This window comes from Perissodus microlepis, chromosome 14 (assembly GCF_051167445.1).
Source record: "Perissodus microlepis isolate ML-2025 ecotype Zambia chromosome 14, ASM5116744v1, whole genome shotgun sequence".
NCBI classification, from domain to species: Eukaryota; Metazoa; Chordata; class Actinopteri; order Cichliformes; family Cichlidae; genus Perissodus; species Perissodus microlepis.
In genome coordinates, this window is record NC_140474.1 from 38,474,969 (window position 1) to 38,488,564 (window position 13,596).

At 48.8% G+C, this 13,596-nt stretch overlaps 1 protein-coding gene across 10 annotated transcripts in view; it reads right to left on the bottom strand.

Annotated features, from left to right (window-relative positions):
* Positions 1 to 13,596, bottom strand: part of phldb1b (pleckstrin homology-like domain, family B, member 1b) — a 136,820-nt gene that overhangs the window by 40,013 nt on the left and 83,211 nt on the right. For 9 of the 10 annotated variants that reach the window (XM_084949855.1, XM_084949857.1, XM_084949859.1 and 6 more), the window contains 5 exons: positions 3,488 to 3,775; positions 2,987 to 3,133; positions 2,706 to 2,843; positions 1,636 to 1,764; positions 119 to 274 (listed from right to left, as the gene is read on the bottom strand). In XM_084949855.1, coding sequence (XP_084805981.1) covers positions 119 to 274; positions 1,636 to 1,764; positions 2,706 to 2,843; positions 2,987 to 3,133; positions 3,488 to 3,775 — 858 coding nt within the window. The remainder of the gene's footprint in view (positions 1 to 118; positions 275 to 1,635; positions 1,765 to 2,705; positions 2,844 to 2,986; positions 3,134 to 3,487; positions 3,776 to 13,596) is intronic. The other variant, XM_084949861.1, reaches the window with a different exon arrangement.

Genomic DNA, 13,596 nt, shown 5'->3' on the forward strand with positions numbered 1-13,596 from the left:
GTTTATGCCAATCATCCATTTTTAAGAAATGATTCACACAATCAGACTTTGATCGGTCCCACAGCATCAGGTGTGACACATTCACAGAGGACACCAACAGGGGATGGTGTGTCCTCACCTTCCTCTTGGCCACGCTGTGCTGGTACTCGGCTCTCTCCTGGAGCAGCTGCTGGCTGATGGTTTCTCGCTCTTCCTCCAGGCTGCTCTCTCTCTCCAGCTGCTGAAACTCCAGGTCCTCAAACTTTTTAGTTCCTGCTTCCAGTGCCTCTCCATCCTAATCACACAACACCAATCATGATCTCACAAACAAACTCAGACATTAATGTAGTATTTTTAAAGCCATGCTCACTAAAGTGCTAGCTAACAGCAGAAATGACTGGTTTTGGTCTCACACACCTGGGGAGCACTTTTAAACCTACGTTGGTTTTTCTGGCTGAGCTGGTGCAACATGAACATTGTGGACGTCAAACATTCAAACCTGCTGTTCTCACTAAGCATAAAGACTTATCCTGATGGATGCTCCCCGATCCTAAATGACGCAGCGACATTCCCATAAGGAGGGGAAGAGCAGGAGCAGGAATCTGGTCAGGGCCTAGGTTAATTGATTAGTGAGCAGCATTATGTGAGCCATGACGAATGACAGAAGAGATGCAGATCAGATTCACACATGCAGTGGAGTGGAGGGTTGTATCACATGACCAGTGTTTGAGCTAAATGCATCCCTGCGAGCTTCTTCTGTAGCGGGTAGGAAGGAAAAGCACGCCAAAACTTTAATACTGAGGCTTCAAAAAGTCCAGAAACAAGTGTGACACACTTCCACGGAAGCTACTGAAAACCTAAAAACAACCTCTCTGTACCACTGCTGCAACTAGAAGTCTGCCAAACCTTTGGTGTCCGTTATACAGACTGGGCGTCCACAGCTGTGTGGGCGTGTGGGTGCCCACGGTCCACCTTTAGTGAACCTACACTAGCAAATATTTAGCTTGGTTAGACTTTATCATTAAAACTTAATTATCACCACTCGGACTGTCAAAGTGTTGGTTAGGGTTTGTGGTCGTTTGGTTTTTATTAATTCAATTCAATTTTATTTATATAGCGCCAAATCACAACAAAAGTCGCCTCAAGGCGCTTCATAGATACAGAGAAAAACCCAACAATCATATGACCCCCTATGAGCAGCACTTTGGCGACAGTGGGAGGAAAAACTCCCTTTTAACAGGAAGAAACCTCCGGCATTATAAAACAGAGAAAAGGAAACATGCTTTTCTTGGCTGGTGTTTTTAATAACGTATCGTTATTTTCCTGTGACACGTCGTCTGCAGCTGAGTGGTGTTACAGCACAGATACCAGCAGAAATATGATATTTCCCCCGGTGATTCAAAAATGACCAAATTATGTGCGCCCAGAGGGTTTACCGAGATTTGGCCTCAGCGTGAGGAATTAGACAGACGCTCTACTTTAATACATGTCAACAATCTGTATCTCTCAGGATGCCTCTGAGTCGGACCCATGAACTCCACTTTAAAAAGAAAAACTAACTATTTGGTGCTATAATAGTGAAGGTTGTGGGTGGGATGGACTACAGTCGGGAGCTGGGAAGGATGGATGGGTGCTTCTGATCAACTGACGACCCACCCTTTTGAGCTGTTCCTGCAACTGTTCCCGCAGGGACTCGGGACAATTATGAAGCTGGTTCTTCAGCTCAGCGTAGCCCTCCTGGAGGCTCTGCAGAACCCGGCGCTCGGCCTCAACATTAGCCCTCTCCTAGAAAGACACGACACACACCCACACACAGGATGGATGGACGATAGGAGAGAAAGACAGAAACACACTGCTCAAAATCCACGCCATGCAAATCAAACGCTGTAAGGTGTTAGCAACAGACACAGTCACAGATTTTAAGGCAGTCCACAGGAAGTAGCAGGTACAGCAGCTAATATGAAATACTTTAATATTTCAAACATCAATAAGCTGCACAGAAGTTTCCACACAATGTATTTGGCAGTGATTGAGCAGAGAACGTTCCCACCTGAGGCCTCCTGGGTGCCCTTCCAATAAATACTAGCCTTGCTGTTATTGGCCGTGCTGAAGCAACAGCACATGGAAAAAGGTCCACGAGGACTCTACGCAGAGTTTACAACTAGCTACGACAAAGTTACTAAATGTATCTTCTTTCCACTTCCTGCCTTTGTAGTGAAATGCTGTATGTGAGTACAAGGATGCCACCTGCAGGATCGAGAACATGCTCGAACGTTCCCTCCTCTGCTGGTGAAACGTCTTATTAAAGGCCCAGAGCAGAACCGAGTACTACAGAACCAAAACCTACAGACAGCTCTGCTTCATCAGAGGGGGAAGAAAGAGCGCACACTCTGAGTGCAGAGGAAGCAGAGGGAGGATTAAGGGTTAACGATGGCGGTTAGTCAGCTGAGTGAGACTGTGGAGAGCACAAAGACCAACCCTAAGGCAGAAACATGCAACAGCAGACACTGAATGAGGCAAACCAAGCCTTTTATTAAGCCCTCACAGCGTGGATCCTCTACGACGTCTATCAGTAATCAAGGATGCTCAGAAACACCGACAGTGATGACCCAGTGAGGGAAGACTGAAAGCACAGGCAGTGAGTGTATCTGTGTGTGTTTAACCTCTGAACTGAAATAAAACCCTGAAGCTCGTCCGCCCCGCCTCCTGATTACGGCTTCATGTACCTTGTCTTTCTCTCTCTGGATGGCGCTCTCCAGCTCGTCCAGCTTGTGCTGCAGCTGAGCGACGATATCTGCTTCGGTCTCTATCTGGTCGAGCTCTGCCTGCCTCTCGCCCTGCAGTAAGGCGCGCTCCATCTCAGCCTGGAAGGACAGCACAGTGACACAGTGGGACCAGCGGGCTTTGAGACAAGCATCATCATAACCATGCTGCTCTTTCTTAGAACAAACGTTATGAAAAGATGCTGGATGTCACCAATTCCCATCAGCATCATCCACTGCTCTACCTCCTGTTTGGACTCTTGGAGTTGCTGCTCCAGTTCTGTGAGCCGGGTTTTGAGCTCGTCGATCCGAGCCAGGACACGGACCCGCTCTTCCTCCAGGTAGCCCAGCTCCACACGACCGCCGCTGCCTGCGCTGGAGGAGTCCTCGTGCTTCAGAGAGAAACAGAGGGGTGAAAACATAAAGCATCAATCCCGCCACAGAAGGCTGTCCACGTTCATTCAAATATATGTAATCATTAGGAAATCTGATAAAAGATGGAGAACAAAGGAAGACAATTAACTGAAGGCACAAACAGAAGAAACTAGCCTCGTGCAGCATCCAGTGCAGGAATCCAGTCACCAAACAGGAAAACACAAGCAATGCCAAAGCTGATAAACTGCTTCACATTACAAAGAGAAGCTAAGTGGAGTCTAGGTGAAGATGAAACCCTGATGCAGCAGAGCCAGGCGCACCATTTGCAGCTGCATGCAAAGACAGCATGTGAAACCAGCGTTCCCTCTGACCTGTCTGTCTCCATTGTGCAGTGTGGACGCTGCGCTGGCAGCAGGAGACGTCCTCACCTCCTGATGAGTGCTCTCTGTGCTACTACACTCCTCCTTCAGGTTCTCCTCGTCGCTCTCCCTCTGTCTCTGTGCTAGGCGGAGCGTGCTTGAAGACGCCGTCCCTCCCGGCGCGTTCTCCAGACATCCCGGGAAGCCCGACCTCCCCAAGCACAGCGGATCCAGGCCGGTGCCCTCTCCTTTGTTGTACTCAGCACAGAGGTTTAAGATGGTCTCTAGTCGCTGTCTCTCCTGCGGCGAGCACACAAGCAAAGGAGGACATGAGATCAGGGCTGCACAGGCAGGAGTGACTGGAAACAGCTTACCTGTGACGACAGACACACTGATGTGTTCGTGCACACGGCAGCCAGACTCTGAACAGCTGCTCGGTTCCTGACTGCAAAGGTGCAACTGATATTATTCTTATAACTGATTAATCAGCTGATTGTCTTTATAGTCAACTGAGACGAACTACTGCTGACTTTGACCTTCTCGACCTCTTTACAACAGGCTAAGCTGCTGGGGCCTCCCATGATGCACTGCTTCTTCTTCACTCACCCTTTTCCACTGTGTTTACACACAGCTCCGTGATATTACTTTATTATTATTAACCAATCTCTGTCTCTCCACAGCATGTCTTTATCCTGTCTTCCTTCTCTCACCCCAACCAATCACAGCAGATGGCCCCGCCCCTCCCTGAGCCTGGTTCTGCTGGAGGTTTCTTCCTGTTAAAAGGGAGTTTTTCCTTCCCACTGTCGCCAAAGTGCTTGTTCATAGGGGGTCATGTGATTGTTGGGTTTTTCTCTGCACATCCTGTTACTGTAGAATCTCTATGGTACAACATAAAGCAGCTTGAGCTGACTGCTGTTGTGATTTGATCCTATATAAATACATTTCGATTGAACCATTAACTCACAGACGTGAAGCAGAGACAAACTATCCTTCAGTTGGTAGCCGTTAAGAAATTTGTCCTAAAACTCGGAAAAATCTGCAAAACTATTGTCATCATCTGCGAGTCGCCCGACTAACTCACCAGACTGGCCCTGTGGTCTGACTGGCTCACCTACCAGTACATGGAACCTGGAACAAACTGGTGCCAGTTAGCGTTGTAGCCTTGCACTCATTAACCATCTCAGTTGTGTTTTGTGGATTTTAGGATGTTTTTAAAATAACCCGAGCAGGCCTCGCTGTGGTGGTAACTGTCAAGTCTTTTTATAGTACTTCATGTGTCCCATGAGTCTATGTGGTGCACAAACATGGTCCATGGATCCACCTCAGCTAACAAGTTAGCACTCCACCGTCATTCAAAGATGGTCGTGTCTAAATTAGAAGGAGCAACCGCAATGCTAAAGGTCCACAGTGGGTGGCATTGCTGTGGCTGTGATGTGAGCACAGGCTGGGTGGTAACATATTAAAATGAACACAGTACATAATGCAGCCCACTTTATTTTTGAGCTCCCCGGCCTTACAGTAAACAGCTAGCACTGCTTGAAACAACGCGGCAGCCTCTCTGTGGCAGTCAGCTGTCACTGTGTGGGGTCAGGTCACCCACCCAAATATCTACTGCTGTGGAAGCCCTCTGCTGCAGACGCGGTGTCTCCAAGGGCGGCAGCCGGCAACAAAACACCAACCAGTGTTTCAAAATCTCCAACCAATCTTTTACCAGAAGCTCAGTGACACACTTTGTGTTCTTGTGATCTCATTCAGAGCCGATCTGGAACACTCGGCAAGCCGAGCAGTTTTCAGCCACAGTGATGAGCTTTGGTGCGTCTTTCCCCCTCATACTGCAGTATGAGCATCTGCATGATTAGGAGCTACCGCCCCCCCGTTAGTGTTAACCTGGAATCTGGGACCAGCTTAGCTTGTAACTGAGTGAGTGGGAGTACGAGACCCCTCTGGGCTGTGCAGCAGTGTTGTACGTTCACCAGAAAACTTCAAACCAAAACCTACACCAGCCCTCCCACTCAACATCTGCTCGAATCTACACAAAGGTTAGATTGTTCGGGGTTCATAAGCTGTCTCGATTTAGTCAAGAAATCGTCTGACTGCAAGCCAACCTGGATGAGGAGCAGCATCACACAGTCTTCCACATAAATCAGCTTCAAACTGGGCCTAAGAGATGCTCTCAATCAGCTGTGGACAGATTTCTGTGAATCCCATTTTTCTGGACTTGTTTCACAGAAGTCGCCCACTTGTGTCCAAGTCTGTCTGCAGACATCTTTAGCAGCTCTGAGGCGTCTCTGAGCTGGCTGAGAAGGACGGAGGTGGTACAGCAGGTCAGTGTGTTAATTAGAGCCCTACATGTGCAACACTCATGTCCCAGCCGGACACAGTAACAGCAGCACATGTACAACATGGAGAGCGTTTAGAGAAGGACGTCCCAAGTTTAATGAATGCGCCCACAAAAGAACTTCTCCCACTATTAATCTGAAACTGGTTTTAAAAATCTGATGTTGGGAAAAGGGTTTACTTGCTCTCATGATGGACACATAGGCAAAACCAGACAAACCCCAAGTGCCAACAGCATGGCTGAAACACAGACTTCCACAGCAACGTTCACGGAGACCATTATAAACAAACATCCATCAACGACACTCACAGGAAATAAAACCCACTCGCTGAGGGAACAGTACGAGCCTAGCCACAAAGGCTAGCTGCAGTACAGAGTACTGCTAAACATGTATTTGCAGCCGGGTCTGGCTCCTGTCATTAGAGGTCAGCTGCTTGGTATTTATAATCAGATCCTGACTTCTCAAAGTACATGAAGCCATTGCACTGACCTGTTACAGTAACTACACTAACGAGTGCGTGTGGGTAAAGCTCCTGATTTTACATGTCAGCTTCGTGATGATTTTCCTGAATCAGTCTGTTATCTCAGGTCCTCGCCTGTACGTGTCACAGTCCTGCTGCTGCACACCTGACTGTTAGTCTCACGTGTTCTCAGACATTTGTGTTTCGTAGCGTCTGTCCTGTGTACGCTGGCTCACGGGGAACCTCGGTCAAGTTATTCACGTGTCAACCTTCATCCTGTGACTCAGGTAAAGGATCGTAGTCCATGAAGCCGAGCCTCAAATAGATTTTTTATACATCTAAGCGTTTCTATTTTAGTGAATGCTTAAACCTGCCTGTGTGCCCTGCTGCGTCACCAGCACACACAAAACACAGTCACAAATCTGAAACCACCAACAATGTGACCATCACAGCTCAGTCCTTGTACTGGTCACATACTGGAGGAAAATCAACCAACATCTGCAGGAGGCCAACTTTCCTTTCATGATGACAGATGTGAGTCTCGCTGCTTTTCTACACATTTTACAGCAAATTCACGACTTTGATTCATAAACTGCAGCTTTGATAATCTGCTTAAATGTGCCAAAGCTGCAGTATCAGATCGGCGCGCATGCAGTCCAAATCCCACACGTGAGATTTTTAATGGAGCGTTGGTGCTGGGTCAAGTCACCCAGACTCCAACCACGGGGGCTGTGAAGGACGTCTCCAGCCTGCACCCACCCTCTCGGTCTCACCTACTGGCTGGATTAGCTGGATTAAAGCGTTCTGAGGCCGGTGCTGCTGGTTTATCCTTGTAATGTGGCTGTTTCAAGCAAAACGACCAAAAACGAAGGTTTTTCAGGGAATGTGTTGTCTACAGGATTACTGCAGATTAACTATCGCTCTAAATTTCTTAGACAAGAACCTCACGCGTCGCTGAGATCACTGTGTAGTGCTACAGTAAAGTTGAAGCCAGCAGGTACCAGGAGGAAACAGCTGGCCTAGTTTTGAACAAACAGTTTCCAAATCGGACACAAGCACTAATAACACTCATATTTGTTCCATTTAGAAACCAAAGCATTAAAGCCACTGTGTGACTTTACAGGGGATCATGTCCTGGACTAACAGGAGGCGTTACGTCTCCACACAGGCCAGGTAGGTGTGGGAAACCTTTTCCTCATATAAATGAAATCCCCATTTAAAAACTGCACGTGGGCGTGGCTGTAGCTCAGGAGGTAGAGCGGGTCATCTACAGGTCATCGAGAGGTTGGTGGTTTGATCCCGGTCTACGTGCCAAATGTCCTTGTATGAACGGGTGAACGAGGCATGTGTTAAAGCATGCTTGATGATCTGAAACAAACATAGCAGTCAGCTGGGTTACAACCCACTGGCAGAAACACTGAAGCTGTGCTGTGGGTGGCCTGGTGTCCTGTAACCTGAGGCAACAGTGAGAGGAAGGAGGAAACAAACAGGAAACAGTTCATGTCTTCTGGCGAGGCACCACGCGTTTACTCCCACTGAAGCATGTTTGTGTGAGAGCTCTGTGTTAGTTTGCCATGTGGCCCCAGCTCCTCCCTCAGTAATGAAACTCCTGTAACAGTGTTGCTCTGAGCAGTAACAACGCTGTTCCCACATGTGCACAGAGCCACGGACGCCTGTTACTCTGTACCATCCTCATCCTCCCAGCAGTCGGCATGGCTTCCTCATGTCTCCCTCTCTCCCAGGAGAGTCGCCGTCTCCCATTTTATCCTCATAGCCTTTAATGTTCCTCCCTCCTCCTCCCCCGAGCGCCCCGAGGGCCTTCCCCTGCCTGAGTACCTTTGATCACAGCGGTTACTTTTAAAGCGTACGGCCACGCTCAACCTACGTCACAGGCGTAAACACAAGCCTCACATGCACAGGCTCTGCAGGGTAAACTGGGAAAGTTCAACAAAGCCTTATTCTCTACATATATCTGCAGGCGGGGTGGGCGAGTCGCCGCACTCGCCTTCTCCGTAACGGTCTACAGAACAAACCCCATTCATCATCACAGCCTCGTGGTTTTCAGCTCCCAGAGGAGGAACAAACAGACGCTCCTTACAATTTCTTTTTATGCTCGTTTCTCTGTCCTGGCTGAACGCACAAACAGGAAGAGCTGTTTAATAAAGCTGGTGGTCCTCAGTGTGGAGTCACTGGCACCCATCATCCAATCAAACTACAGGGCTGTTGCTCGTAGAGGGGGTGGCTGGCATTTAAACCGCCGACGCCTCCTCTTTGAGCGGCGTCCAAGGCCTGAGGCCACTTCTTAAAGTGAGGACCAGGTTCCAGTTATCACGTCAAACGCTTGCAGCATAGAGAGGAGAACATCAAAGGCGAGATGCAGCGATTAAAGGCGAGATGGGAGTCACGTTCTCTAAACACTGCTGGGAGACCATAAAGCAGGCTTATGGCTTGATTGTTACAGGATGGAGATAACGCCGAGTGTGCAACACGTGCAGCCCATTACATCAGCTCTGTCAACTTAAACAATTTGCTACGCGTAAGAAATTAAATATCAATACCCGCCCGAGAAGCTGCTGGGTGCAGCAGTCAAACAGTGTGGCTGGAGGAGATTTAGTTAACGTAGGAGCCAAACAGCTGCACCGTGGAGGATGCACACAGCAGCACAGGGCTCTGCTGCACCTTCCACGTTGCAGGAAGACACCTGTGGGTTCTCTCAGGTAGGATTCAGAGCAAGGGGCCAGGCTGCTCTGACTGACACCCGAGGAGGCAGCTGGAGATGCTGCTGTAGTTTGCGTATGATAGCACAGGTATACGTGTTTTGGTGCTAATAATAACGAGGCTTGGCGTGAGCCTGACAGGAGTCTAACACCAGCATCTCATCTGTCATTTATCACCAACTAGCACATGTAGATGCAGACTGCTAAGCAGGCCTACCAGCTGCAACACACCGATTTCAGCTCCAGGTTTCGTGCACAGTGAAACCTTTTCTCTGATTTACTGCATGCATTTACAGCGATGGTACGAGGTCGCTCACACACGTAACCAGTCTGTGGCATCATCCATCTATAACACCTGAGGGGTCCACATGGGCGGAGCCAGACGCACAGCATCGACCGGCACCAAGCTCAGCTCCCTCAGCACTTTATCACTCTGTCACATGAACAGCTCACTTGTTTGTTGTTAACCAAACATCTGTTAGAAACTCCCTGTTTGCTGTGTAAGAGATTATAGTGTTGGTAACAGCACAGACTAATACACCGACGGTGTCTGAAATGCAGCTTAGCACTAACATGCATTCCTTACCACAGGCGTGAGCACTGAGAGCACCTGCAGCACACAGCAGGGCTCTGCCTGCCCTCTGCTTCAGCACAGACCCCACATTTCCACACAGTCCAGGTTTGTGGGATCGTTCCATAACGGGGATTAAAATCACATTTCCCAAACTCCACACAAATAGTCTGAGAGCACCGAGCTGTAACCACATGCAGCCTCTGAACAGTGCTACTAATATCCCTCCGACAGGAAGCGTGAACATCAGCAGCAGCAGTTACCTTCATGAGAGCTGCCATGCTGTTGAGAAAGACCGGCTTCTCTCTAGCCAGAGCCAGCAGGTACACCATGGCCTGCTCCCTGCTCTGAGCTCCCAGCAGAGGGGAGGTCCTGCTGCTGCCGCTCAGCATGTGATAGCGGTCCATAGCTGCTCTCTGCGCGCCTCCTGGTCGAGCTACTTTGGGACCGACGAAGAGCGAAGCCTACCCTCCACTTCGGAACCCCCAGCCTCTCAGGTCTTGTGAGAGGTGGAGTTCGAGATCATAACATGCAAGGACTTCCTGGAGTGGGAGGAGCCCTGCTGGGTAGTTCTAAGAAAAGCAAAGGGGCTAATTCTGCACATGAAGTAGAACTTTATCCTGAAATAGGCCACGTTCACTCCCATGACTGATGGTCTTCAGCTGTTAGATATCAGGGACCGAGCGAGCTTTGAAGTGCTCCGACTGTTCTCCGCACTGGCTTCGAGTCCAACTTCTGCTAATTATTTCTCTTTTGGCTGTTTAATAATGAAAGCAGCGCCTTTGAAGTGCTTTGTGCTGCTTTAAACGCTCAGCAGAGGCACACTAAAAGCCTCCAAACAATTTCACTTCATGATATCAGGAGCTTCCAGGAGTCTGCTCCAGGAGGAAGCCCACGCTCGGCCTCATGGCCCCTGAAGTTTCACATTCAGCAAGAAAAAAGGTCATTTTCACCAAAGCACTAAGCAGTCCTTGTGTTACATCCTTTAATATACTGAATGGATGTGTTGGAGCACCATGCTGCAGTGATGAGCTGATTCCTGTATGACAGAAACACGAGTCTAGTGTTGTTTGGGTTCCTTTACTACATATGGGTGCAGCCTGTACCCGCTGCCTGCTTCTGTGTGTGAGGACTGACTTATTCTGTTCCGACATAAACTCAATATTTTAAGAGCGTTGATCATTTTTCACTAACCACATTATAAATCCAGGCTTAGCTTATATCACATAACTCCCAATGCTGCGGCCTGCATGACTTCTTCAGCTGCAGATTTGTCCAAACGAGGCTGTTACAGTTCAAACTGAATCATTATTTTGGTCCGTAGTGGTGACGTCTACGTTTTCAGGTCAGCAGCAGGCTGGAGAGGAAGTGAGGTTTGGACTTTCACAGGTTAGGGTTATGTCCTTTCAGCTGGTCCTTTTAGGGCTCACCTCAGCACATCGCCTGCCTCCACCAACCTTCACTACATCCATGAACCTTCTCTGTGCTCCTCCTCGTTTCCTTTTGCAGCCACTAAACGCCTCGAGCTTCCCAGCCTGCTGAAACCAGTTTACCCGTCTGACCTTGTAGGTCACAGCAGGTCATGTTGTAGACGTCCTCCAGTCACAAACAACCCTCGACACTCACCTCCACCCTGCACGCTCTTCTTCATGTCCTCAGGTGTTTGCATCATCACCCCAGACACCGGTGATGGTTGATGTAACTTTTGAGTTTGTCACCCAAACTCATAACTGAAAGTCAAATGTAATTGGCTGCCTCATGTAAACATCCCTCATCTTCTTCTCCATTTATAACTCCAGTTGCGTCATCAGATCTCAGGTTTATACATTTTTATTACGACAATAAAAGTTTAGTATGACTCGTCTAACGTCCTGCAGGCGGTTTCTCCGGACGCCGGTGCAGCTGAACCAGCAACATCAGCAGTGCCCCGCCCCCATCAACAATCTTACATTTAGATAATATATGCTCATGTTTTCCTCACAGCTCTGTCTTTATGCATTTCATTACAGACATTCTCATTTTTCAGCACTTCTGAGCAAATTTGCATTTCAAAGGGTTTAAAAAGTGAGTGAGTGAGTGAGTGAGTGAGTGAGTGAGTGAGGAGTCCTGTGGAAGCTGCCGGTCAGCATCACCAGCAAAGAGTCTGAACAGTAGCATGGCGCCCTCTAGTGGACAGGCCAGCAAACAGCAGCCAAGCAGTTCAAACTTCTTTTTCAAACGGTCCCCTGCTGCGTGTCCTCTGAGCCAAACAGCACCGTGAACACAATGCTGTGTTGGTGTGACACGGCGCCCCCTGACCTAATCTGCCTCTTGTTTGCAGCAGCGTCGTTGGTGCCGTCTCCAGACTGGATTACTGCAGCTTTCCTTTGGATGGGTGGGGCAACAGATTTATGGCTGTCCCAGATAAAGAGTGGTCTTATCTGTTCAAGCACATCTATCCTTTCCTGTTTCCCGGCCCCGTCTGATTTTCCAGCAGAGGAGCTGCAATCACAGTAATCTGCCTGGCCACAGTAAACATGCATAAATATTTACTGTGCAGTGAATTACACAAAGCTGCGATTCTGCAAACGCTCCCTTTGAGCGTGAAGAAAACTTCTCCCTGCCGGTCACAGGGTTCATGCAGTCTAGGTGCAGGATATATTTGGCAGCCTAGGTGGGCAGGTTTGCTGTCCCACAGTAGCTGGACATATTTGGCCGTGTCGTAGGACACGACGGTCACATACGCAGAGCGCGGGTATATTTGGGGCACTAATCCTCGTGGACGACGGCAAAGACACCAACTATGCAGGAAACCCTCCCCAACACCTCAGACGGAATATGAAGGAAAACGTCGAGGAGGCAGACTGGGACAGGTTGTTGACAGCAGTTTCTCAGAGTTCAACCTCCTTTTAAACTCCACGAAATCAAATCTCTGCCTGAGGCAAAGTCCTCACAACTCGAGGCCCATCGCTGATATTTCAAGGGCAGGTCAAGAGAAGAGAACTCAAGTCTAGCGAGAGTTGTACATCTGAGAAAAAGGTTTCATCAAAGATGCATTAAGCATCGACCTTTATCAACCTCCGGGAGCAACCAGGAGGGATTCCAACAACAGATTTCTCTCTCCACAGGACTCTGGCTAAGGATGGCCCCCACCACACAGATCTGAAGCGAGCTAATCTGAGTGGAAGTCACACACAGAGACACTGTGAGTCACTGTGCAAAGTAAACTCTGCTCAGAATAGCAAGCGATGAAGTCGTACTTGCTTTTTTGTCCTTTGCTATTCTGGGTTGAGAGAGCGCTTTTTGCAGCTGCACCTGCTTTACACCCTTTCAAAGTAAGAGCGGGCGCACAGTGGCCCGGTTCAGCCCATTTCATTAATAAACAATCCTCAGCACAAAATGCAGTGTCTCCGAACTAAACAGGCCTGACGGGACCGTCTTTACTGATAGCGAAGTGTGAATGTGCCGAGGATGAAGCACTCTGGCACTCGCTTCATGCCAACTGTGTTTGCCAAGACAGCGCGTCAGTCAGACGGCCATGTGGAGAGAGCAGCGCCAGGCCGGACAGCCTGGATCAGACGGGCTCGGTCATTAGAGAGGGCTTACCGCCAGGCTCCAAAGGCCAGCGACAACCAGCTGAATTAAAGGCTGTTTAAAGAGTTTCCCCTTCGCTCGTTACTGGCATCAAAGTATGCATTACTGCCCACAGCTGACAGAAACCTGTACCTGCACTGTCTGTAAGTGCTCGCCTTGTTACACTTGACTTATTCCAACCAGGGTCTAAAACATGGAGCAATAACGTAATGTACATGCTTGATTCCTTTTACTTCTATAACAACAGCTCACAAACACGTATTGACAGGCTCAAACATGCAACAGTGTTAGAGCGTCACCAACACACCTCCGTGGTACGACCTGCGCAGCAAAGGGCTGGAGGACAGTAAACGCATCCATCACACAAACTGATCAGAAATCTGGATCCCTCCAAGTCTGGCTTCCAACTTTTATTTCCAGGTCAGGGATCACCCCACCCTCGGGGTTACGTCCATGACAAC